The sequence below is a fragment of the Osmia bicornis genome, chromosome 2 (genome assembly GCF_907164935.1).
Source record: "Osmia bicornis bicornis chromosome 2, iOsmBic2.1, whole genome shotgun sequence".
Classification (NCBI taxonomy): domain Eukaryota; kingdom Metazoa; phylum Arthropoda; class Insecta; order Hymenoptera; family Megachilidae; genus Osmia; species Osmia bicornis.
This window is the reverse complement of record NC_060217.1, coordinates 13,362,938-13,388,293: the sequence shown is the minus strand read 5'-3', so window position 1 is coordinate 13,388,293 and position 25,356 is coordinate 13,362,938. Positions and strand designations below refer to the sequence as shown.

At 33.3% G+C, this 25,356-nt stretch overlaps 3 protein-coding genes and 1 long non-coding RNA gene across 16 annotated transcripts; 2 read left to right on the top strand and 2 right to left on the bottom strand.

The window, feature by feature from the left end:
• Positions 1–91: 91 nt before the first annotated feature.
• LOC114877194 (retinoblastoma-like protein 1) lies at positions 92–5,146 on the bottom strand. 2 transcript variants are annotated; one of them, XM_029189448.2, is made up of 8 exons: positions 4,885–5,146; positions 3,819–4,350; positions 3,447–3,743; positions 2,728–2,829; positions 2,496–2,593; positions 2,030–2,413; positions 556–1,935; positions 92–476 (listed from the first exon to the last, which is right to left on the bottom strand). In XM_029189448.2, exons 1-8 carry the CDS (start codon positions 5,020–5,022, stop codon positions 291–293), a joined length of 3,117 nt encoding a protein of 1,038 aa, XP_029045281.1. In that variant the 5' UTR covers positions 5,023–5,146; the 3' UTR covers positions 92–290. The 2 variants fall into 2 exon arrangements, with proteins under 2 accessions (XP_029045281.1, XP_029045282.1); XM_029189449.2 differs by lacking the exon at positions 2,728–2,829.
• A 632-nt stretch (positions 5,147–5,778) lies between these two features.
• LOC114877192 (polycomb protein Asx) lies at positions 5,779–15,195 on the top strand. 3 transcript variants are annotated; one of them, XR_003789528.2, is made up of 8 exons: positions 5,779–6,584; positions 6,705–6,964; positions 7,036–8,157; positions 8,237–8,518; positions 8,596–9,441; positions 9,546–9,782; positions 10,602–12,591; positions 12,670–15,195. XR_003789528.2 is itself a non-coding variant. In XM_029189447.2 (8 exons), the coding sequence occupies exons 1-7, from the start codon at positions 6,329–6,331 to the stop codon at positions 10,236–10,238; spliced, it is 3,009 nt and encodes a 1,002-aa protein (XP_029045280.2). In that variant the 5' UTR covers positions 5,782–6,328; the 3' UTR covers positions 10,239–10,276; positions 10,602–10,690. The 3 variants fall into 3 exon arrangements, 2 of the variants coding, with proteins under 2 accessions (XP_029045279.2, XP_029045280.2); XM_029189447.2 differs by lacking the exon at positions 12,670–15,195 and adding an exon at positions 10,233–10,276 and having other exon boundaries at positions 5,782–6,584; positions 10,602–10,690; XM_029189446.2 differs by having other exon boundaries at positions 10,602–15,195.
• On the bottom strand, positions 12,919–25,169 carry LOC114877120 (protein spire). 10 transcript variants are annotated; one of them, XM_029189305.2, is made up of 15 exons: positions 25,074–25,169; positions 22,628–22,956; positions 21,661–21,692; positions 21,469–21,592; positions 21,242–21,396; positions 20,923–21,144; positions 20,596–20,625; positions 19,970–20,236; positions 19,723–19,864; positions 16,992–17,122; positions 16,643–16,901; positions 16,260–16,570; positions 15,922–16,170; positions 15,560–15,846; positions 12,919–15,482 (listed from the first exon to the last, which is right to left on the bottom strand). In XM_029189305.2, the coding sequence occupies exons 2-15, from the start codon at positions 22,950–22,952 to the stop codon at positions 15,239–15,241; spliced, it is 2,778 nt and encodes a 925-aa protein (XP_029045138.1). In that variant the 5' UTR covers positions 22,953–22,956; positions 25,074–25,169; the 3' UTR covers positions 12,919–15,238. The 10 variants fall into 10 exon arrangements, with proteins under 10 accessions (XP_029045138.1, XP_029045134.1, XP_029045137.1 ...); XM_029189301.2 differs by having other exon boundaries at positions 24,939–25,167; XM_029189304.2 differs by lacking the exon at positions 25,074–25,169 and adding an exon at positions 24,593–24,783.
• On the top strand, positions 17,847–18,830 carry LOC123989297. Its single transcript, XR_006830544.1, has 2 exons — positions 17,847–17,933; positions 18,548–18,830. It is a non-coding gene; the product is annotated as an uncharacterized LOC123989297 (long non-coding RNA).
• Positions 25,170–25,356: the final 187 nt, after the last annotated feature.

The following is a 25,356-nucleotide window of genomic DNA, read 5'->3' as shown; positions in this document are numbered from 1 at the left end:
AAATTCTGACTTCACTTAATATAACAATATCGTATCTTTATATATACGATCAGGTATTATACGGGCCTTTTCTCTGTTTCTAACATGATCATACCTGAGAAGCGAACATTTCATTTATTTTAAGCTACACAGCCAAGAAACAGATATTCGACTTCAAAACGGCTCTTCCTACTTGTTGATATCGATCAATTTTTATTCAATAAAAACGAAAATGTCTCCTGAAGATTCTTCTTCCGTTACCTATGTATAATTCAGTTCTCAATAACCTATTTAACAATCCATTGTATTCCTTATTGGTTCTGCGTACGTCTTTCCCCAATTATATTTTCCAATCTGCGAGCAACAAAAGCAGTTGTTTTTTTAATAGGAGACGTCGCCTCTGACATTTCTACATCAGTGTCATCCGTTAAGAGTCGTTTTCCAACGGATCGTTTTGGATCGACAGAAATCATCATTTTATTAATAGCCTCTAAATCCTGTAAACAAAAGGAAAATACTGAATCATGTATATTGCTATATTAAAAAAAGAAGAATTTTTATAGCTATTTAATTTACCTTAGCAGGACTACGACTAAAGCAATAACTAAGCTGTGGCGCTGGAGAAGCTGAAATAGCTTTTGGATCTAATGTACGTGTCATGATGCTACTGGTGACACGTCTTACTGGAGAACTCGCGGGAGGTTTTCCCTTTGGTAATGGACTTAACGAGAGATTTGTCACGCTGCCACGAGCCAGTCCCAATTTATTGGCCATCTCTTTAACTTGTGGTACGTATACTGTGTTATAGAATTTAATTAGATCGCCGCGTGTTTCTTCACCGAAATTTTGTGAAGTTCCTGCCATGTTCGTAGGCGTAGGAGGTGCAACATTAGGCTCTTTATCTGGTACATCTTTCTGTCCGCTTTCTTCGCTAGTTTTTTGTGACTCGTCCGTCGATGTTTTAGCTATAAGTACCGATCTATAGATGTGAGACTCTGCTTGTGGCTGTAATCGGTAACACCGCATGATTTCGGTGAATGAATTTTTCTCCATTTTTGCTAATTTGCATATCACATAAATTGCACACATTAAAATTTGATCAAGATGCCGATCTTTCATTAATTCCGTTCGTTCCTTGATGGAATACTCGAAGATGGTCCATATTTTTTTCTTTAAATCAATATCCATTATTTCTAACGAACCACATAAATCTAACATGCGTACACTTGCGAGATTATAAAATTTCCTAAAGAACAATGCAACGGAACCAGTTCGTTTTGGTTTCACTGGTTCCCTGTTGACCGTTACAGTTTGCATCGGTGTGCTAGTAGCTTGCACACCAGACGATCTTGGAACTGTAAGTTCAGGTAATAGAAGGATTCTTGAATTACCGTCAATTAAAACTTTTGACGGTAAAACGTTTTGCCCCGCTACTCGCAATACGCTCTGTCCACTGATTCTGGTATCAGGAAAGAGACGTTTCTTAGCTACGCCGGATGCTGTAACGGGAGACTGAAATCTTTCCGAGGCGGACGAAATAGGACTTTGTTGTACGTCATGGTGAGTGCCACGATCCAAAGCAATTCTTCTTAACACTGGTTGACCAGGAATATTTGGGTCAACAGTTTCTAATGTACCAGGTAAAGAAACTTCTTCGCAGCTTGGTACACCTTCTGGTGTGGATTGAATAGCATCCCATAATGGACTGTCATTTTTCCATGCAAGGGATTCCAAAATTTTTTCTTCTATTTGATTTAAATGTTTCACAACGTCACGAGGTAACTGATCTTCTGCTCTGACTATAATTTCTATGACTTTATAGAAATAGTAGGCGTCTAAATTCAAAGCATTTAAAATCCACGGGAAAATTTTGTCATTACTTTTATACGAATAAATGACGATCTCTAAACAACAGGCGAATAAACACTGAATGAAGACCTCGTTCATAAGAAGATTCTATAACAAATTAAATAAGTAAAAACTCAGTAGATCAAATCAAATAAATACATCAATTTGTTTTGCTTAGTTCTTAATCAATTGATTAACCTACCGTCACGTCATAATTTGGTTTCTTGCGTTTTTCATCATTTAAAATTTTTTCCAAAAGAGAGTAGAAAAGAGTTTGTCCTAAGTCAAGTCTTTTCTTTCCAAAATCTGAAGTAGCGTCATTGACATTTGTACTTTTGTTGTAGTTAGCACAAAACTGTTCTCCAATTTCTTTCACCTTTGATTCAACAAGCGTCTTTGCATCTTGAGAACAGCTGTTTAAAATTTGCAACAAGTTTTCACTTGGTGATGTTTGGCCTGCTAACATGGCTTGAAGTCGAATTACGCTTTGTGTTGCAGTAGATACTGGTGTCACGTTGGTAATATCTTTTGACTTAAGGTAATTACGACCCGTTAATGGAGTAGGTGGAGCTAAATGTTGTATTTGCTGTGAAAGTTTTTACAAGAATTTGATTAGAATTTTAAAGTTTACAAATATAATTTACCTGTATAGTTTTGTCAATACTTACACCACTATATTGTTCTCTTTTTATTTGAAATTGTTCCTGAAGATCACCAACATTCATCATTTGTGTAGGAGAACCTATATTGTTACTAGCATCATTACCTAAAACAAATTAAAATCATATATGATACATAGCGGTACTCTAATACTAGTAAAGTACAATTAATCTAAAGAATCCATAAAGAATTTAAATATGAATTGCATTCAGTTAAGCCTTTTGTGCATTATGAACCTACCTTTTATGGAAATATGTTTTGATAATTTAACATGACAAGCTATATTTCCTCCTACTATTTCCAAACTTGATATTCCATTTAATCTGACTCGTCTCCAGTCAGCTGTAAATTACAGCCAAGACAAAGCAAACCCAAATTGGTTAACAGCAAGAAATGAAAATTATAACAAGACAAAACATTATGATAAAAATAACAAAGATCAAATGATAACGAATAAGATAAAAGATTACAGGATAAAAATTATCAGACAATTTCTTCTTTTATTAAAAAAACAAAAAAAGATGCAAATAGAAAAACATAAACAAATCTATAAGATAACCTTGAAAATTACATATATATAAATAAACAATACAATTTTCTATTTGTAGCTATATATAATAACTAGAATCTGTAGTTATTTCCTTATAAATAGTAAGATGAACCTATGGAGTGATATAGATTTTAAATTTATACATACACTATAACTTTAATGTTGATTAAATAATGCATACATAATAAACAATGACTGCAAACACTATGAAGTTATGCATGGCATACAAAAATTTACAGTTCAAAAGCAAGTTGAAGCAGCACAACAGAATGAAAATAAAAATAAGCATAGAAGCACATTACTTGTAGCATTATTTGATTTTATTCACAAGCATTATATCCCATAATGATAAGCAAGATTAAAAACTAGACATCTTTAAGAAATATAAATTAATATCAAAGTAAGTTACCTAAAAAAATTCTTTCATCAAAATCTCCAACACTTAGTACATGTTGTTCATATACTTTGTTAATAGCTTTGCTGTTGCCATCAAAATTCAAAGCTTCTAGAATACCAGAAAAATTTGACTGGTCACCACGCAAGACTCTGTCATTAAACAGTTTATTAATATGATTCCTCAAATAATACTCCTTAATGACTTTAGCTTCAACCACAATAGCTTCATGGCGCTCACATAACAGACTAATTATACAATTTGCTGTTTGAGGTGGAGTGTAATTGTCATCATTAAAGTTTGCTGGTAAACCTGTTAATACATATATGAATAAAAAGGACTGACTTGTTTAGCATAAGATAACAAATAATGAGTAGGTATATTTACCAGGAAACTTAGGATTTAAAAGATCTTTTCTATTAGCCAACAAAGCATTGCTATATATAAGATCACAGCAGGCCAAAAGAAGATGATAAGAATTTACTAAATCATCTGAAATATCTGGAAATGCTCCCTTTATACAAATAAATAATGTCCAACAAAATTCAAATACTCTTGCAGGAGTACAAGGTATAGCTTTATGCCGTCTAGATCTATGTGGTCGTGAGATATCATCCACTGGATCTTTGAATACATCAGTAAAGATCGGCTGATACTTTTTAAATATAACCATAGAAACAGCAAAGTTTCCTTCAAGTTTTTCTATCTTTGAGCGAAAATCTTGTGGCATATTGGCCATGTCAGCCCAAGACTTACTTTTGGTAAAGAATTGTATCAATGGAAGATTACACAATTGTAACAATCGTGTTAATGACACACAATTGCCTTCCACATTAGTACCAGTCTTTCCAACAGTAGGTATAGAAGACTTACGGCATGCTACATACAATGCACAACCTATCCAATGCAACTGATCACCCTAAAAAACAAATATTAGAATTTATAGACATGTTACTACATGTATTTGTACATACATCATATTTACAAATTACAGAGGTAAACATTCCATAAATATTTTCATAAATCAGAGGAAAAGAAATTAAAGTATACTGCAAGACTTTGATAAAGAAAACAAAATGTAAAATTTGTAACACTTGAAACTATAAGCATAAATAATCAAGGTACAAATAATGGCAGATGTAGATCATTGTTTTCTATAAATTTGCTTTTAATACATAAAAACGTTTCTCATGCATTTTGGAACTAAAGTGCCCAATTAACAGATTTTCTTATTATTTTAAATTGGTGCGCTTTAATCGTTTGAACAAAATAAACCGCGAATTTAACAATGTTAAACGTTGATCAGATAAGTCAATCAATTCATACATCGTAAATAAAACGAAAAGTAATACATTTGTAATTTATCATCAAAGTAATGAGAAGTAGTATTGTTTAATTTAAAGATTACAATACAATTTGGAACAGTTACAATGATAAATGGTTTGAAAACTACCTCCAGAGTATAATTTTGTCTGATTGTTTCGTAAGATTTCCAGGCTTCGGCTGCAGCAGTTGCATCCATATTTAATTTCTGACACAAATCTTGATGTCTACTATATGTAGAATCTTCAACGTCGTCCGACTGCCCCATTTTCGTCGGAAAACTTGAAAAAACCGTAAGAAAACACAATTAATTTATATCGCAATACAACCGAGATGCGCCATAGGAGAGCTCCGCGAAAGGCTTGGCGGGAAACGACACGAGCTCCGCCATATTTGCCATGTTGGCGGGAAATGTAGAATGGCAATTATAAGAAAAAATCCTTAAGTCAATTTTGCACGAGAATTTTTTACATACGATAACTGTTTTGTTTTTAAAATAACCTATATAAAAAATAATTAAGAATATTCTATATCAAAAAGAATAAAAAAATATTTTATTTAAAAGGTTCGTGCGTATCGAATACGTATTGATAGTTTTTATGACCTTTGGAATAGTAGAGTTGAAACAAGCGCTAAAAATTGTAGACATGATTTTTGTATTTTCAATAAATTTAAACATTCAATAAACGTAACTGTATATATGTATATATAGCAAACTAAATGCAATTATTGAATATGTTGATATTTTATTGATACAATGCACATAATTTTTATTTAAATACCTTGTATTATCCAATCAAAAAACTAGTGTTCCATCATTACGATTTGAAATACTGTTTTCTTATTGGCTTTACAATAGTGGACAGTGGATGATATATGTTTATCTATATATGTATAATCTATAAGTAGAGAGCAAAGTATTTTTTTAACACAATATTTATATTGCTTCTACTTGGTTTTATTATTATTTTATGAAAATATGCTTTATACTTTACTGTATATCATGTATATCAAACATTGTTACATTGTAGTCTACATAATATAGTTTTGTTCTTATTTTGAATTAGTTTGTATAAACTCTTTTGGGAACTTAATTTATAATAAAGAATATTCATAATACAAACTATTATATCGAATTTAATGAAAATAGTATTTGTATCAAACTAGAAAGCACTCTATGAGATGGCGCTTTCATGGTATAAATATGTAAATACAATATGGCCGATAGAAGCGGAACGTTGCGAGTGTTTCCGAATGGCATTTTGCCAATGGATTAAAATACAGTGAAGTTCAGAAATTTATTCGAATTTCGTATGTAAACAGTTCTTTGAACGATATGGATTGAAAGCTACGATACATATCGTTTAAGTTTTTTAATTCTATCAAAATGTCACTTAGGTGCTATTATTAAAGAATGTTTATTTCTCAAGTTGGAGTAAGCAGTTTTGGAATCTTTCGTGACAATATGAAATAAAATACATAAAACTCATGTTTGAGTGAACGCATTAATATCGTGGGTTCACATTCGATTTGCCGGCATTTCGATCAACGATGTTCGCAGTATAGGTACTGTCATGGACACAGATGTAGAACTTGCCAAAGGTGAAGGGTGTGAAACTAGTCCAGGTTGTTCTGGCTATTCTAGCATGGTGCACAGTAAAAAAGTTATCAAACATGCATTACGACAGCAGGCCAAGAGGCGTAGGAAAAATACAACTATTGCAGCTGGTAATTCTCGTACTCTTCCAAGAATTGTTGTTAAACCATTACCTCCACCTCCACCAAATGATCCACCGTCTCCAGTCAATAATGTACAGCATATTAACACTAGTAAGTGTAATGTTTCTGTTAACATAAAGTTCATATTATTAAAAAAAGAAAACATATTCATTCACTTTTAACATATTTTAATTTGTTTATTGTTATATTTTAATTTACCATGAAACATAGCAACTGAAGAGCCTGCTGCCACAATGAGGGAAGTCTTAGCAAGTTTGCCAGGATTTAGTTTAAAACCTGGGCGTAGACGATCAACTAAAAGGTTGTCAGCAACTGCACAATTAGAGGCTGGTCTTGTAGATCTCGAGTCTCCAGCAAGTATTCTAGCAAGTACAAGCTTACGTGCTCTTTTAAATAGGCATACTTTTCAAGGTTTACCACCTCTGTATCAAAGAAAACTTGCACAGCTTTTACCAGCAGTAGATAGACAGGTAATGTTAAAGATATACTATGGTATTATATGTTTTAAAATCTTAAATCATAATTTTTATATCGTCATTAGGATGCTGCTATATCTGGACTGAATAATGAATTTTTTGCAAGAGCATGTTTAGAATGGCGTAAGCGTTTAGCAGAGGGAGAGTTTACTCCAGAAAATCAACAACGATTGAAGATGGAAGCTGAGAGAGATAAGAATAAGTTAGATCCCTGGAAAGTGAAACATTTTGAACCTATCTGGGGTGAAAAACGTGAACCTAAATTTCGATCAGGTCTTCATTGTATTTTGGAATCAAGATCTGGAGGAGCGGTAACACGTTCAAGTTTAAGACTTCGTTTAGAATCTAATGTAGATACACCGGTATTGGATGCTCCTTGCCCTGTTATTATATCTGAAGATAAAATTGAAGAAGATAACTGTAAAGTTGAAACAGGTATAAATAATTCAGATGAATTGAATGATACAACAGGTATACCAGAATTATTACCAGCACATTATAACGAAGCAACGCATGCATCAATTGATGAAAAGCATATAGAATCTGTAAACATAAGTTCTGTAGAAACAATAGCAGACGCTGAAATGCATCAAGATAAGTTAGAAGAAGATGATAAGGTTATTAATCTAACAGAAAAGCAAGATACGATCGAAGAAAAGGAAGCAGTAACACAAGTTTGCCAAGAAAAAGTTTCAAACACGTATGACGACGAAATTCATTTACCTCAAAGTGAAAAGAGCCTTCAACCAATGGAGAATCACCTTCTTGAAGTATCAGAAGAAGATACGATGCTTTTACCCGAAGAAACTACTTCGCCGAGATCTAGTGAACAAATGGAACAAATATCTCATACATCTAGAGAAACATCGTCTCAATTATCGGTAGAATGCACACCTCAGTCTTCGGTTGATCAAGTACCTCAAATACCAAAAGAACAAATATCTCAAATGTCGGAGGAACAAATTTACCCTCTGTCCGACTGTGAAACCACAACTATGCTCGAAACTTCACCACCGCACGAGCAAGTTAGACCAACAGAAATTGTGATGGAAGATTCTACCTTAATCAATAATAATCAAAGTGAAACAACTCAAATTACTCACGAGAACCCAGCAGACGGTGAATCACAAATTCCCGAAGGAATGGAGATCGACAGTGAAACATTACAACGTATCCATGAATTGGAGGTAACAATACGATATACTATTTATAACATAGCAGTCATAAAGTTAGTAAATATCTTTGAATAATGTGTATTTATTTCAGGTAAGAGGAGAAATGCGTGAAGCATACGAAGAAATTTCAGGATGTCCCGAAGAAATAATGTACCCTATACTTGATGGAATGGAAATGGGATCAAACAGTGCAGAAGAAACTGAAACACAAGTAGTTTCAGGACCGTCAGAAGCTCCTAGAGATCAGCAAGATGTAAATAATGGAAATGAAGATGAAGCTCTTAGAGAGGCTAATAATTATGTTTGTTCTGAAATGTTGGAATGTAGTTGGCCAGTAGATCCCACAGTTAATAATATTAGTAATAATAACAGGGTGAGTATACAGATGGTAAATATTTATATTATGAAAAACATGATTTTTTCTAATGAATTGTACTTTATTTTATAAAGACGCAAGAAGAACTTCAAGTTCCATGGCCGTTAGTAGCAGCAGCTCTTGACGGATCTGTAGCTGCTAACATTACGGTAACTACTCAAGATGAATGCAATGATGCACCAACATCAACCGACTCGACAAATCCACCTCAACAGTTTATCAACGCGGATTCTAACGTAGAATCAATGAATTGTATTCAGTTACCAGTTGTTCAAGGAACTTCATTTCAGTCCGAAGGTCTTGCAATTGGCACACCAGGCACGAGTTGTATAATGAAAAACTTTCAGTCTCAGAGTTCTCCTATCATTGCTTTTCCACAATTGCAATCGATAAGATTCGTGCAAACCAGTTTTCATTCTGATCAAAATACTACCCCGACTTTGAACAGCACATCACCGATTACGGCTCAGATTCAAAATCAACAGAACACGAGCTCGCAAGTGAATATAATGAGAACGCAAGAAGAAATCGTCCAATTAAATGCTCAAACTAATAATACACGGAATATTAGGAACAACGTAACACAGAATCAAGTTTCGAACACCGTAACGGCGGCAATCGGTGTACAACCTCAGAGTCGCGCACAAAATACTATCGTTATTCAGCACCAAACGTCAGCTTCTACACAACCACGACAAGTTGTAGCAACTATACAACAACAGCAACAACAACAACAACAACAACAGTATCCTGGAGCAACAGTCGCGGTGTCCTCGAGATCTTCCCGCTCCAGTAATCAAGGTAGTCAGAGAGGTTCTAGAAGTAGTAATAAAGAACAAGGAGGAGGTAGATCTCGTAGTAGTACAAAAGAACCACCTGGAGCTGTAAATTTGGAGCGCAGCTATCAAATATGTCAAGCGGTAATATAAAATACCTAATTACACTGTATTTAATTTTGATAATAATTTGTTATAACTTGAAATGTTGGAGATAAAAAATTGCAACTTCTTTTTTTAAATTACAGGTTATACAAAGTTCACCAAATAGAGATCAATTGAAAGCTCATCTAAAACCTCCACCTAGTTTACTTGCCAGAGGTGATGGCGCATTCACTACTAATAAATCTGGTGGCCGTACAATTACGACCGTCAAAACTCAAAAACCATCACAAACAATACAAAACAAACAAGCTCAAAATAAAACACAGGCAGTTATGCTGAGACATGTGTTTGCAACAGCACGTCAAGCTACGTCAGCAGAGGTATATTTCTTCGAAATATTACACTGTATTTGCTTATGTTTTGTTTCTTCCATTTTCGTGCTAAGATAAGGGTGCGTAGTTCGTTTTATTTTATCCGATTACTGACTATACCAATCAGAAAGTATTAAGTAATAAACTTTCAAATAGAATATCATATATACATATATATATATATATATAATAAATAAAAAGAAATTGTTACTTACATATTAAGTAGATATAAGTAAATGAGTGCTTATAAGACTGTTAAACTAAAAAAGTATTGGAAAGTTTTTCTACAGTTTCAAAGAACGAAGTAAAGATAAAGTCTGTAGTAAAATAATATTTCAGAAAAACATAAAGATGTTTATCTCTATTTATTTAATCTTGCCACCTATGTTTGAAATGCTCATATAAAATAGAAACTCAAACTTATATCATGTATTATTTTATATTTTTCTGTGTGTACAGTGCTAATCTTGCGGTTGGCTTGTGATGATCACTGTATCATACAGGTACCTAAATAAATAAATCTTATTACTAGTTTTGAGTTTCTAATAGTAATAAAAGCGAGTATTGTTATAATAAGTAATTGAATAAAAGTAATATTTAAGTGATCCATTATACATTCTCAATAATTCTTGTTTTAAAACAAAATGAACAAAAGACGTACTGATAACATATTTGAATGTATTATAATTAAATGCAATTATCATGTACTCTGCATTACAAGTGTAGCAATTTAATCTTCAATGGAAAAAAAAAATCATGGTTTTGTATTATATAAAAGTGAACACAAATTCTTTCATAATTAGTGATACTACTGCACTACATTTTTAGGTTCCAGAAAGCAATACTGTAGCACAATTAGGATCCACGGCAACAAGCGGATTAGGGCAATATATACTTGTACAAAGGACAGGTGTTGGAGATAGCGCGCCAAGAGCATCCTCTGCTCCACCTCTACCTCCACAAATAGCAGGGATGGGTGTTGGAGTGCATTTGGTACGTGGCAGACCAGCCAGCGCGGGAGAGGGTTCGCACCAAGCCGTAACATTGAAAGCAAGGGGTACCGATGGTAGAGGAGGAGGTGGTGCCGAACCTGGTGCTCCTGGTATGATAATGGGTGGCGATCCACCACCTCCATGTGAATGCAATATGCGAGGTGCTATGGTAATATGTCGCCAATGCGGCGCGTTTTGTCATGATGACTGTATCGGGCCTCAACGTATTTGTGCTACTTGTCTGATACGTTAATCATTGTTTAATGATTGTTTCTGTATAAATTAGAAAAACCGTATTAACCAGAGTGCTGAGTATTAAATTACGGAAACGTAGCGACAACAACTTGGAAATTTTTATATTTTCTTTGAATTTTTATTCAAACATGTTGAACGAATTTTAAGATAGTTAAGATTATATTTTCAGCTACCAGCCGAATTTGTTGTTCAGCACTTTAGTATAAGCGGTGATTTACGTAATTGAAAGAATTAATGGATACAGTTGCAATCATTTCTAAATTTTTTAATCTTCATTTTTGCTGTGATTTTTCTTCAGTATTAACTTACGTTTGCTTTTACATAAAAATGATTTTAAGCTTCGTGATATATTATTGTATTTGTTTTACAATTATGGACATTCTTTAATCAGATTTTTATAGAATTGAATTTTGAGGAAAATAAAATATTTTTTAAAATATTTTTATGAATGATTTTTAAAAAAGAAGTAATACTTTGATCATTTTTAATAATCGAAATATTACAACTGTATTCTTGTAATTCTTATTGAAGAAATAAAAATAAATTTTGCAGTCAGACTCTAATACTGTCTTCCAGTAAACATCACATTCTTTAATATGCAACTTTACTATTTATTTATTGACAGAAGTTTAAGTTTATTCTTATTATATAGAATAGATTCCTGTACATGCTGATCTCAAACTTATTGCAAATATCAGGAAATCATTCTTACATGCTCTCTCATAATTTTTTGTTCTTAAGTATGTACATCATTTTTAAGCATTAGAACAGATTTTCCACATTATTATGATAGACCATCTTGTACAGGAATGTTGTTTGAGATGAATATTGATGAGTAATATTATTTATCTACGATTATTGCAATCGAAAAATCTGATTAGATACTAAAATGTAAAATTTAAATATTTTAGCTTTATCTCTCACTTTGTTATGAACAGTTTTTTAGAATAGCATCAGATACGTTATTTGCTTTGTGTTTGCGTGGAAATTAAACATCGTGAATGAGGTATAAGAACGCATAAAAGTAATATAAGTTTAACGGCTGGCATTACATTAATTGTATATAATTTGCATTTCAGATATTCATTTTTTAACTATATTTTTATGAAAAATATCATGATTTTACAGACCCTCAAAGATCGAGATCCATCATGTAATTTTATTATGCAAGCGTAGCTGATACATGAATTACGATTATTACATATGTGCGTATGATACGTTATGTCATTGTCATTATCATCATCATCATCATCGTCGTCATTATCGTCATCATCATCGTCATTTATCTCGATGGGGTACACGTATTGAAAAATTTTCATATTGATATGTTTCTTTGAAATCATTGATAAGAATACGTAGTATTACTGCGATTCGATAGAACTATTGTGTATTTATCGCTCAAATGTAAATAAAATCATTCGTTTAATGTGTAAATTTGTTTGATATGCGCAGTGAATGTGACGAATGAAGTACGAATTTGATGGCCGTGAGTGTTGCGAGAATAAGCAACGTGCTGAAAATATATATGTACATGTATGTACGAAAATATTCTCTGTTTGAACAAACTAAAGGTATAAAATAGTATTAAATCAGAAATGACGATTCCTTTTAAATAATACAATTATTTCAACCGTTTGTTTTAATTTTAGTGTAGAATTAACTAGACGACGCTTTAATGATAATAAGAAATCAGGAGCATGCGTAAGAGTTGAGGCAATAAATTTGAAGATTTAAGAGTCTAAATAATTAATATCAACTTGAAATTTTTCCTTTTAATAATTTTGACTTTTCTATAAATAAAGTGTTTTGATGCTTGCCATAAAAAATAAAATGATATGATAAACTTTGGTTTGTAAAAATTTCAATGACTTGGAATTTAATATATATATTTGGTCAACTTCATCATAAAAACAAAGGTTTTAATAATTATTAATTGGCGTACATATATATTGCACATAAAAAATGATAAATTAATATAATAAATAAGTTCTTCATTGTCATCACATAAATCCTCTTACCCTTGTAATATCATACCATTGTGACTCTGTTATTAGGAGTTTTAGTTTAGTTTTATTACAATAATATTCTACAAATAGAATTTCACGTTTCCCTGTTTTCTGCATAAAGTATTGTAGTGCTTTGTATTACATAGTTTTCTTCAGAAATCTGTCATTGTACATTGTTTTGAGGTACTATAAAGTGTTATTTTGATTTTTGGCTGAAAACCATTGAAAATCTACCTGAGACTAAAAAAATAAATTTTATCCTTAACTGAAATAATCCACTCGTTCATAGAGTTTATCAATGTACATTCCAACAAATTTTATAGTTTTACTGTCATGTATACAATTTGGTGCCAGCGTGTACCAGCATTAATCGTTAGTGCAATTCGCATTTTTCTTTTGTACTTTGAACCTTCACTGGTTAACGTTTGTACATACATTTTCTTTTCAATAGCACTAATCCGTGCAAACGAACAGCCACTTCATTGTACTAATTTCTCTATAAACGTGACTGTAACAAGAGCCACTTTTTAAATACAATTTCCGTCATATCTCAATTTGTTTTACCATACAATTAATTTATTTGAAATTACATTAGATACGATAGAAAACAAAGAATCCTGTTAGAATTCGATAACAACACTAAATTATAAATAAGATATACATCAAACAATAATATTATCACAAAATTAAATTTTACTACACGTTCGCATGAATCCCACAACATATATGTATATATGTATATGTACAATATAAAGAAATATTATTTTTCTCGTGATTCCATTGAATTAAATAAATAATTACAATAAATACTAGACATACAAAATAATAAATAATATCACAAATATTATACAAAAGTTTAAATTAACGAATTTGATTAGAACACGCTTATAATACAATAATTGTGCATCCGACTTTGACCCTCTGTATGAAATAAATACATCTCTTAAAATAAATTAATGTCAGGCGGACGCAAAAAGCGATAATTTTTTTTCGGGGTTATCAGAATGTTTGATTGATTCTTTTACTGGTTAAATATATGTGTGCTTATGTATGCGTACCTCTCATCTCGATTAGATTATTAGTAAAAGTTGCAAATAAAAGTAAATATGTCAAGAGCTGAGAAGAATCATTAATATGAATAGATGAAAATGAAATAATGATAGAACGCTAATTTGCCATCGTGCATTTGAAATATTCGCATTAATAGGGTAATTTACCGTAACTTGATTTCGTCATTGTTACGAAGAAACAAATGTTCTGGCACATACATATAATATATAGATTAATGTCTTAACATGTTTACTTTTACTTTTGCTTATTGATTCGCTTATGATAATTTTCCTCAACTAAAGTTCACGTTAAATGCAATATTACTTAGATTTGGGGTTCACAACAATGCGGGAGCAAAGGGAACATATATGTACACATTGGTATTTGAGAAAAATTAATCAGATTAAACAAGAATTCTCAGTTTTTACGAACTGAGAATGCACACAGCGCATTGATAATATAATCGCTTTGTTTAATTCACTTTTTATTATTACGATAATATTATTAGTAATTATTGAATTGGGAAGCAAAAACAGTTCACCATCATTGAGGACCAAACGGAACATTAGCCATCATAATGAAACACTTAACTCTAACCATATCATTTTTTTAATTTGCATGCATTAACGATCTACTTAAGTATAAGCCTGAATGTAAGTAGGTACGTAGACTATATTAGATGCCACTGTGTGCCAATTTCATACTAAATTCTCCTTTTAAATTCCATTTTCATTTAATTTTTCTTGCACACTATTATACTTCCAACATTTATCATCTTTAAATTTCAAGTGAAAAGTTTTTTCTTTCTTCTAAAAAATAATAGATTTCCCTTCAAAATCATCTGCTATGTGTTTGAAATAATAATGTATAATTCTCTGTCGCTATTAAATTTTAGAACCGATACATTTGGATACATAATCGTAATTCGTACGACTTGATTCGCTCGTTGTTTCAGAGATACTAACTATTTATAGAAGATTAATAGCATACAGGGAACAAGAAGACACTGGTACAAGGAGAATAGATCTAATCTACGTGCCTCACTTATCGGCATAACAGCATTTTACCCATTATTAGAATTAAAAACAAGATGCACCATTTTTTTTTTTTTTTTTTTTTTTCAAATAGAAATCTCGTGCGCGGAACTTCGTTTTTGAAGAATTTAAACGTAGGCTGGCGAGAGGTTCAAAGTAAGTCGTGATATAACATTGTTGCGTATCGTAGCCCGTGTGGTTCTTGAACTCTTAATTATTTGTATAACCATTATGCGACAATCGTGACAGACAACCATAGATACGCCACGTAATCGTTCAGCAGCCAGTCGTTGTTCTGTGGTTTGGTGAGTAAAACCGGAGAATGCTTTTGGTGATGATACATTCGCTGGACTACCACTGCCTTTGTAGCTCCTATGTGATTGTTTAAATACAAAATATTACCCTTCACCGTTACCATAGCAAATAAGCATCGAAAGATCATTAATTACCTTTTCTCTTGATTTTCCATTTCACGACGCGCGTGCGAAGGCGGTGTTGAAGTCGGTGTTAGTATCAAAACGGGTGTTGTAGTTGGCGTTGATGATGGCGTCGCGCTTTTCAAAGACGAATCTTTGCGTCTAGAGGCTGGTGATGCCGGTGCAGATCCAGCTGCCCCGTTACCTCTGAGCCATGAACTTTTACTAGTATCCGGTTCCGAGGATGATGGAGAAAGAAGAAGACCAGGTGATAGTAAAACTACTGGAACGTGGGCGAAATGCTCCGTAGGAATTCGCATCTGAAATATTTAAATATTAATTAAAACAGAGTTAATATTTTAGTTATTCCCCCATGATGCATGCGAAGAACTTACTTTCGAATAACATTTTACACAGACAGTTCTTTCGCACAAACGACAACGTTGTCCCCAAGGTCCTAACAATCCGAATCTAGTCTTTAAACAAAGAAAACAGACCCGTCTCTTCTCTACATCTTCCTTCACGCGCCCTTCAACGGGTAGAGATTCCAATTCGGCTTTGGTAAGAACACTACGTATATGAACAATTTCCTCAAGAGTTAGGGAAAGTCTTTCATCCAGGAACATGTCACCTAACGTAGGTTTCTAGCAAAATATTTTTTTATATTAAATCAGATATTTCTACCTTCAATTAATTACATTTATATACCCTGATTTTTTAATTTCAGTTTTACCTGTCCTTTCTCATCTTGCCAGTCTTCGTTTTGATCTTCGGAATCTTTTGTACCTTCTGCAATGGTCTGTGACCGTCGAGGTTGTCTCGCTCTTGGCTGGGGACTCAAACTGGGACTAGGATTTAAACTGATATTAGGACTAGGACCCTGGCTCACTGTCGACTCTGTTACACCTATATGCTGACGACTCTGCGGTCTCGAATGAGGAAGAGAAGCAGTTCCCGTTAGCGCTGTCAGAGCTATACTACGTCTAGCCGCGTGTTTTCGAGCTGACGCTCTTCTAGATGGACACTGCGTTGCAAGATCATACGCTACGAAATACAATTGATTCATCAGTATTAGGAAAAGTGTTACACGATCAATTTTATGTAGATGCTAATTACATTCGAGTTGCGCATCGCAAAATCGGTGATACTCGTTTCTCGTAAGTCGCAGCCCACCCGTTTTTCGCCAGGGATTTGCAGACCCTGCTTCGTCGTCGTCCCTGTGATCTTTATGCCTATGTCGAGCGCTACCCCTATCTACAAACGAATAGTCCTCTTTCAATTGCCAATAATGCGATGTTTCGTCCTCCTCTTCAAATCTCGTTACTGCTAGCTCATCATTGTAATCTTCGTCGTCATCCTCGTCTTCGGCATCGAGCTGTCCATTGTAAAGATAATCAATTCACTGAGATGCTATCATCAATTTCTAAAGTACAATTGATACTCTCAGAATCCCATGTCTGTCTACCTTTAAATCGAAATCCACAGGTATTACTTTTCTTCTGCTTGTCGAAGAATTTGAGTGATCCACCTCCCTCCGTGGAGGTTTTGGTCCTGTAGGCGATTCATTTTCTTTGGCACCAGTGCTTTGGATGTAATCTACAAAATTTTATTTACAGATATAAATTCAGATTATACAAATTACTATTATGGATACATAGTGAAATGTATATTAATGACCAGTGAATATGACATGTGTCTGTAATTCAGTACAAAGAAAAAGAAAAAAAAACGCTCATACGTTTGTGGTACCTCGGTAAATCTTAAATACATACATAACTGCTCCCTGTGTACGCGTGAGGTCAAATGCAATTATTAAAATTACATAAATGAGTTTGTAAAAATACAAATTACATTTAAATATTTAGTCTGTATTACATTTTTAACTTAACTCTGTTATGTGTTTGAAATATAATGTGAAATTTCACATGGTCATAAACTTTGCAAACAGCATAATACTATTGAGAAAATGAATAGTTCATAGCAAACTGTTCCCCTAACAATATTCATTATTAAATAAACTAAAACATCATTGAAAGAAAGGTCATCGTCGCTAGATTTCACTCGTACATGTTTACCCATCGTGTTGACCGAAGAAAGATGAATGGTATGATTACCTGCGACCGTAATGCGCCTTCTACGCGACTTACGATTCCTATTTCCTGGAACCCTAATGTCGGGCTTGGCGATTCTTTGCCTCGGTTGCGGAACCGGTGGCACATTTGTTCTAGTTCGACTCGCGGTAGGAGGCACACTTGTAGTAGTTGTGGCCACTGTTGTAGTCGTAGGATTGCTTTGATCTTCTGTTTGCAACCATTGTGCCGCCACATCCTGCGCGGATTCCTGTTCCTGCTCTGGCTGCGACGGTGGAACTTCACCAAGGACTATCATGCGGGATTCACCGCCTGCGGTCGGTAACATTACTTATTCCACCTTTCAACTATTTTCTTCTATTCTCTAATATATACAGTATGTCCGGTTTATAAATATTTCACTTAAAATTCCAAATCCAACGTTAGATTTTTCTTTTCAGAATCAATGACTTTCATTTCCAACAGATTAAAAGATTCATGTGTGGACATTTAAACTAGACATACCATATTTTAATAGAATTCTTTACAGTGGTTTTACTTGCAACAACCACGAAGTCGAACCGGAAGTCAGGAGTTCCGTTGGTTTCCCTTGAATCTTTTGGCTTGACTTGAGGATCTCACAGCCTATGAATCAAGATGTTTATCACCTTTGGTCGTTTCAATTAAACGAGATCCGTTTAATCGATGATTTGTACTCGTTGAAAATAATTGGAAATATTTGATTACCAGCGTCCAAGCTGTTCTCCTCGTTCATCTGTCTCTTTTTTCCATCGTCCCGAGTCCGTGGTCCACGTCGATGCTCGTACTCCGACTCGTAATGACTGTACATCAAGCACACGTGTTCGTTAGTGTGCCTATCCTCTTCTTGATACACTTGACTTACTCGTACACGTTAAACGTAGCTCAATTGAATTTCACGCTTCGGTTACAGGTTCCCTCCTCTGTTAAAACGAGAGAGAGAGACAAAAATCGAGAAGAAAGCACGCAGAGATTGAAACGGACACACGACGAGCAGAGTCAGCCAGCGATCTACAGAGCGTTGCACGATGACGACGTCAGTTCTCGCCCTTTCCGCGCTTTCGGTTATTGATCGCTGACGCTCCGGGGCTTGCGATGCTCTTAAGCCGGCCTATCGTTGCAAATCATGATTCATTCGGACCAACCCTCCATTTAAATACATATGTAATGAAAAGGCTTAGTCACGTCATATAGAATCAAGAGATGATAAAACGAGTACACGAAATTTTCTTCTTTAATATTACTTGAAATTTAGTAGATTTTTCATTTTACATTTGTTTGACTGATACACAAAAAGGATCGTTAATACAAATAGTTATTCGTATGAAAATATTAGGGATACGAGCAGTAGAAGGAAATTATAATGATGATGATGGTGATGATGATGATTATATTATTATTATTATTAGGGAAAATATAAAGCCACAGATACCACTGTTCTGATCGCACTGTGTGGAACTGCCAAAGCTTTACTCTCCAGAATATATTGAATAAGATGAACGGATCTGCTGGGTCTATGCGCGGGCGCGACCGTGTATCTTTGCGCATGGATACTCCTGGCTAAATATATTTATGTAAAAATGCAATCGCACGTGTGCAACGCGTGGCTGTATATGCACCGGTGATCCGTAAACAATTTCAAGTACATACATGTAGACACGTGGATAAACTGATATGGAAAATTTCTTTTCCAGGAAAACTACATTCAATCTATTTTAATATCATTCTTAAAGTTTTGCTAATTATAGTACACCTTTTAAACTTTATATTGTAATCTTAATATTAGTATTAAAAATAGATTATTAAACTTTTAGACAATGATAAAAACATAAAACGCCTGTTAATTTTATTTGTAATTATAATGTGTCTAAGATTTATTGAGGTACCACATATGTCAGTAGCAAGAGAAATACAGAAGTGATTCCTTGATGCATATAAAAAACTATAATTATTGGTGCACAAAGTATAAAATTAATGTGTTGGTTTTCACGAATTTATTAAATATTCATACACGAATAAAGGTATATTGTAAAACAACTTGACATGCAAAAATTGCTATGAAACAAATGAGCACATAGTGCAACTTACCACTTTGGGGGGATGTTCTTTTATTCTTAGGAACGTATCTATTGCGGGAAGACCTTAAATTCGGTGGCTTTTTAATGCTTTCCATGAGTAATTCCCGTAGAGTCCATTCTTTTTGAAGGGGTGGTAATTGTCTCTCCGAAGCCTATGTAAAATTACTTTATTAAAGAGTACAGAAATCTTAACCGCCATCCAGTAACTTTTGCAGATAAATTTGAAAAATAAAATAAAGCTTTCGTAGTAGCGTTACCTTTTTCAATGGAGGTCTACTGCGAATAAATTCGAGAATAACGGCATGCGCATCCTTTCGCAAATGCGGAGTTGGCGATGGTGTTTTTCTCAAACGATATCTTCTTTCTCGAATGTCATCCATCAAGATTTCATACGGTGTTAATTCAAATTCTGCTCCTTTTCCACAACCACGGCTAGTATTTTTCGACGAACCCAAATTGGCTTCAACTTTTTTCAATTTTACTCCTTTCCTTAACTCTTGAATAACTTGTACCCAAAATCTTGCCTATTGAAATAGTTCTTTTAATCGCACCGATACCAGTGGCAGACAATTTTTTTAGAAAAAGAAAAAAGAAATATATACACATATGTAACCCATATACAGCTTGTAAATTTGAAGAGGCTATTTATAGAAAGACCCGTCTTTCTATAAGTGTTATAAAAATCATATAATTTCGAAATACTTCTATACGAGAGTGTACTTTGAATGAAACGGAAGCCAACGCATGCATGTGAGTGTAATTTTTTTAAATTCATAAAAGTTGGTGTTGATGATTGTAAGTGAGCATGCTACATGCTTGATAATAACATTTCTGTCTAGACTCTAGTTTTTTACATGCGCAAACATTATTAACGGTGACATACTTGTATAGCCCTCCAAATCCTAATGTCAGTCTATAACGGTAGAGAGTCAAGTCAATAAATCTCAAATATCTTATCTCTGCAAAATGACAAATGACTTTATGCGACACGGTAATGTTAGTTGTTCCGTTTTACACGAATGACAGCGGAACTCTTACATTTACGATGATTCGTTCGATTTCATAATCGAAATATTATGTATATGTATATGAGCATCGAACGAATTTAACATGAATGAGGTACAATATAATATGAAATGAAGGATAAAGTTCCAACGATCGTATAATCTGAAGTATGAATCATGTTACAATGAAATGACTGAAATCTTACCCAATCAATGAAATCTAACGTGTCAAGATTTTGAACAGACATCGAGTTTTGCTTATTGTTGTCACTACCAGCAATCTCCCTTTGACTTGCTTGTAGTTTTTCAGCTGCCACTGTATCCAGAAATTGTGACAATTCCAAAGCTTCGGTTACAAATGCCCTTATTACAGCCTTGTAATGAGCTTCAGCAGATTCAATTGAAGTTTGCATATGCCTGGTGCATAACTATCAATTAATATATAAATTAATATACGTTTTTATGATATAAAGCTTAATGGATTTCATGCACGATTGAAAAAAACAAAAAAAATATTGCACTTACGTGCATTACATTTTTTAATGAATACATTAAAGGCCTTTCTTCATATGTATCGTTACTCTTTTGTGATAAATATTCATCTACATCGGCATCACTGGAGTCCCGCTCGATGCCTTCATCGTCCGTTTCCTGCGGACGTTCTTCCGTTTCCCCACATTCTGGGTAACAATAAAAATAAACCTTTCTCTTCCTTTATCCCAAGAAATGATCTCTGGCTTTTTTTTTGTTACCTTGATCCGCTCTAGTCATTAAAGTTATGAGGGCTTCTAGGTCCGGCGACAAAGGCCTCTCTTCTTGATCGTCTAGGCCGAAATCAAGCGCTTTGTAGATCATCATTCCTAATGAGAACATTGCCTGCAAATAGAAAGAAAAGTATATTTATTTCCATTACTATTTCTATTCTACAGAAATCGGTCAATTACCTTTTGCTCGGTAACCCGGGGTTGCCTCGATTCTGTAACAGAAAATTCTTAAATTAACCGATGATTCATGTATCACCAGAAATTCGTTATCTCTAATAACTTTCGCGCGAAATTGAATCGCTTATTTCAAATCTTTAATATTTTAGCGTGTTATCAAATACTGTTATCATAAACCTTATCGCAGGTACAATTATTTCGTATCGTTGTCCAAACGTTCAGACTTAACGAAACGCAAATATCGTGCATGATTTACAAATGGGTTTGTGAAATCGTGTGTCGTATTTCTAGAGAAGTTTAAACAAGACGACATTAAACACATTACGTAATATTCATTTGATGATATGTTTTTGAAATTACATAATATATTCATGACAAAACAAAAAGGACCACATGTAATGTACAAGAAGAGTACTATATGTATGTATACAGCTACTATACTAACGTATGCGTTACTGCATATTATAACATAACTGTTACTTATGTACAATGGGTCACAAAATTATTCGCTTACCGTTTTAAACAGAATACCTAATTCAAAATTGGACCAAATGACTTAAGACGTGTAATTTTTTAAAACGGCGAAAGCACATATCTTAGTAAATTAATTTGTATAGTTTCTCGAGAAGCCCCAAGTCGTATGGTCCAATTTTAAATGAGGTACATATTCTGTTTTAAACGGTGAGCGAATAATTTTCTGACCCACTGTATGTATGTACATACAAAATAATATCTAAGACTACCTGTATTTCAAGTACAGTTTAATATACTACATAACATGATTCATATACCTATTACACAATGTATGTAGGTATCTCATTTTACATGAAGTCATGCTCGATATTTTTAATCGTTTACCTTTGTTTAATACCTTCCTTTCTCATTAAATTTGAAAGAAATCGATAAGAGGCTATACATTCGATAAGGAGAGAAAAGCCTTTCTTATAAAGATGAAGATCAGCCTTCTTACCGATTAGATTGCCGAGCCAAACATCGCCATCCTTGTGAAGGACGATCTGTGATAATTCTAAGAGTTCATAAAAATTGTTGTCTGGTAAACGTGAGAAACTCTTGGCCGTTTGATAGCATAGTGCCCAAGCTTGTTCCTGACTAACCGGTCCATTGAAAGATATTAAAATATCTTTCAGATTTAATCGGCCATTCGCGTCCAATCTACATTTCGATCTATTCGTTGATTTTTCTTCTTTCTTCTCACTCTTGATCGTTTCCTTCTCATCGTCGGAGACTGCGAGACTGTCCTCATACGACGTCGAAATTTCTTTATTCGTAGTCATTTTTCTGTAAATTGTACGAAATAAACTTTTCTTAGGATTAATTTTTTCAACAAAATTCTGATGAAAAAGGCGGTTCCAAGATTTGGATTTGAATTTCGCGCTTTACAGATAACCATCTTATCAACCGAGCTCTTTCGACTTTTATGACGATTGTTTATTTTTACATCTAATATCGAATAACAAATTGTTAATTTTTAAAATAGTAGTTTCTATTATAAATAACTTGTAAATAAAGCACTACACCTTGATTAAAATTCTGTTACTTTCTTCCTAAACACAAGTAATTAACTTGTAATTTTTACTTTTCTTAGTTCGTATTACTTTTAGTTTAATCAAATAAAACTAACAATTCTTATAATATTGTGATTTCCCGGGCACTTAGGGATCATCTTAATGAACTCAAAACTCGATTAGTAGACTTAGTTCACGCACGTATTTCAGATTAAACGAAACGAGTTAACTGAAGTAACTTTCCTGATCCTCCTTGCTCTTAAGAGCTATATAAAACGAGATAAACATTTATTACCATCCGTTGTCACGCATGCACTAACTGTGACATGCATGATTATAATGATTCCTAATACATAATATCGCGATCACTGTACGCCCCCTTCGTTAACCAGCACATTACAGAATATTTCGTAAAAACTAATGGAAACTAACAAGAAACAACGTGAATGTGGATAATTCTGATAAATTCTGTATCTAATCTGTCCAACGAGCTTTTTCTCTTATTTATTTTTTATTTCAAAGCAATCCTTTGCGATCCGCTGCTCTCTATATTTTGAAATTAAAAAAGAAATGTAAAGATTTCTTTTCATTACGTAATTCTACCTATTAAAATAAAAAAAATAAAAAGATTACATCGATACGATCGTATTTTCATGATTAATTTTATTCAAGAGTTTCTGTATTAAGTTTTAAATCATTATTTACCTGCATGCGCGATCATTTAAATGTGTGCGTGTTATCACATGTGTACACGTATGTAAAAGTGCAGTCTGCACGTACACGAATAAAGGTGCACATCTATCTTATATACCTTGTTCTACCTAGTTAAATGAATTTTTTTCTTGCAGATCAACACGTGTAATCAAAGGTCAAATCCATCTCTTTGTTATTAAGTTCTGTTAATTACTTTTATACTTAAATTCTATATTTTTTACACATAATTACGATCAATAAAGAAAAAGTTCTATGGAACAATTCAAGGTTAGCTGTTTATATCCACGCTATTCATTTATAGTATATATATTTCAAAACAGACGCGTAAACTTAGATTCAGAAAATTTTACAAATTATACTCGTGAATACGATGGAAAGAATTTGTACAACTTCAGAAAAAAATAAATATGATGTATTGATCTAATACACTTGTCGAAACAATTATTAATAATTTTTAATATAGTTACGAAAAAGCATAATTTTCTAAAATTTAATAATTGTTTGTTATTCTAATTTAATAAATAATAATATTTTACCAGAGATTTTTGCCCTCGATAAAATGTGCATCGCAATAACATTTTACAAAAACACTGATATCGACCTTTGATACATTTTGAAACGTGTAATCGATAGAACATTCATCGATTCTTATAAACAAATTATTCGAACATTTATGATAATAATTTACTACATACTTTTAATTTAGGCGTTGACATTTGTATATAACACAACTAATCACGGATTGAATTTCTCTATCGCACCACCACTTTTTGTTCATTATTCGTACAAGGATTTTTCTATCATTTTTTGGATAGAATGCAAACTTGTTTTATGCGCAAATAATGTTCCAGGTTGAATTTTTCTTTTGCGACTTTTTACGTGAATCATACTAACTTGTGTAGAGCACATTGACAATCGACACTTGACAGAACACTTTGTTTACTATTGATTTATAATCACAACGAAACACTACTTTGACATTATAAAAATGAAGGATCAGTGTATATATACACATATTTCTAACTTGATACTACTACTTACAACAGCACCGGTAATGGGAGGTTTTTGGTATTGTAAACTTGTCAGCTTATTAAAATCATTGTGTGTATTTTGAATGAATTTGATCGTAAAAAAAATTGGCACTAAATTCATTCCAATAATATTCAAAGTAATTACATTTGTAGTTAAGTGTGAATTATCACATTATAGACTGAAACTGCGGATCACTGCCATTCGATCCATAACCTGTACTCTACCCCGGTATATGTATGAAATTTCTGTGCATGTGTGTCCTACGTAAGTAGACATATACAGTTATCAGGTGTCTGTGCACGGGACTTACAGAATACAAAGATTCAATATCTTTCATTATACAAATTTGATTTTTATTCTGTACATGTATACAATTTAATCAAGATTTTATATCTAATATTTATCCGTATATGAAAATAATAAATTT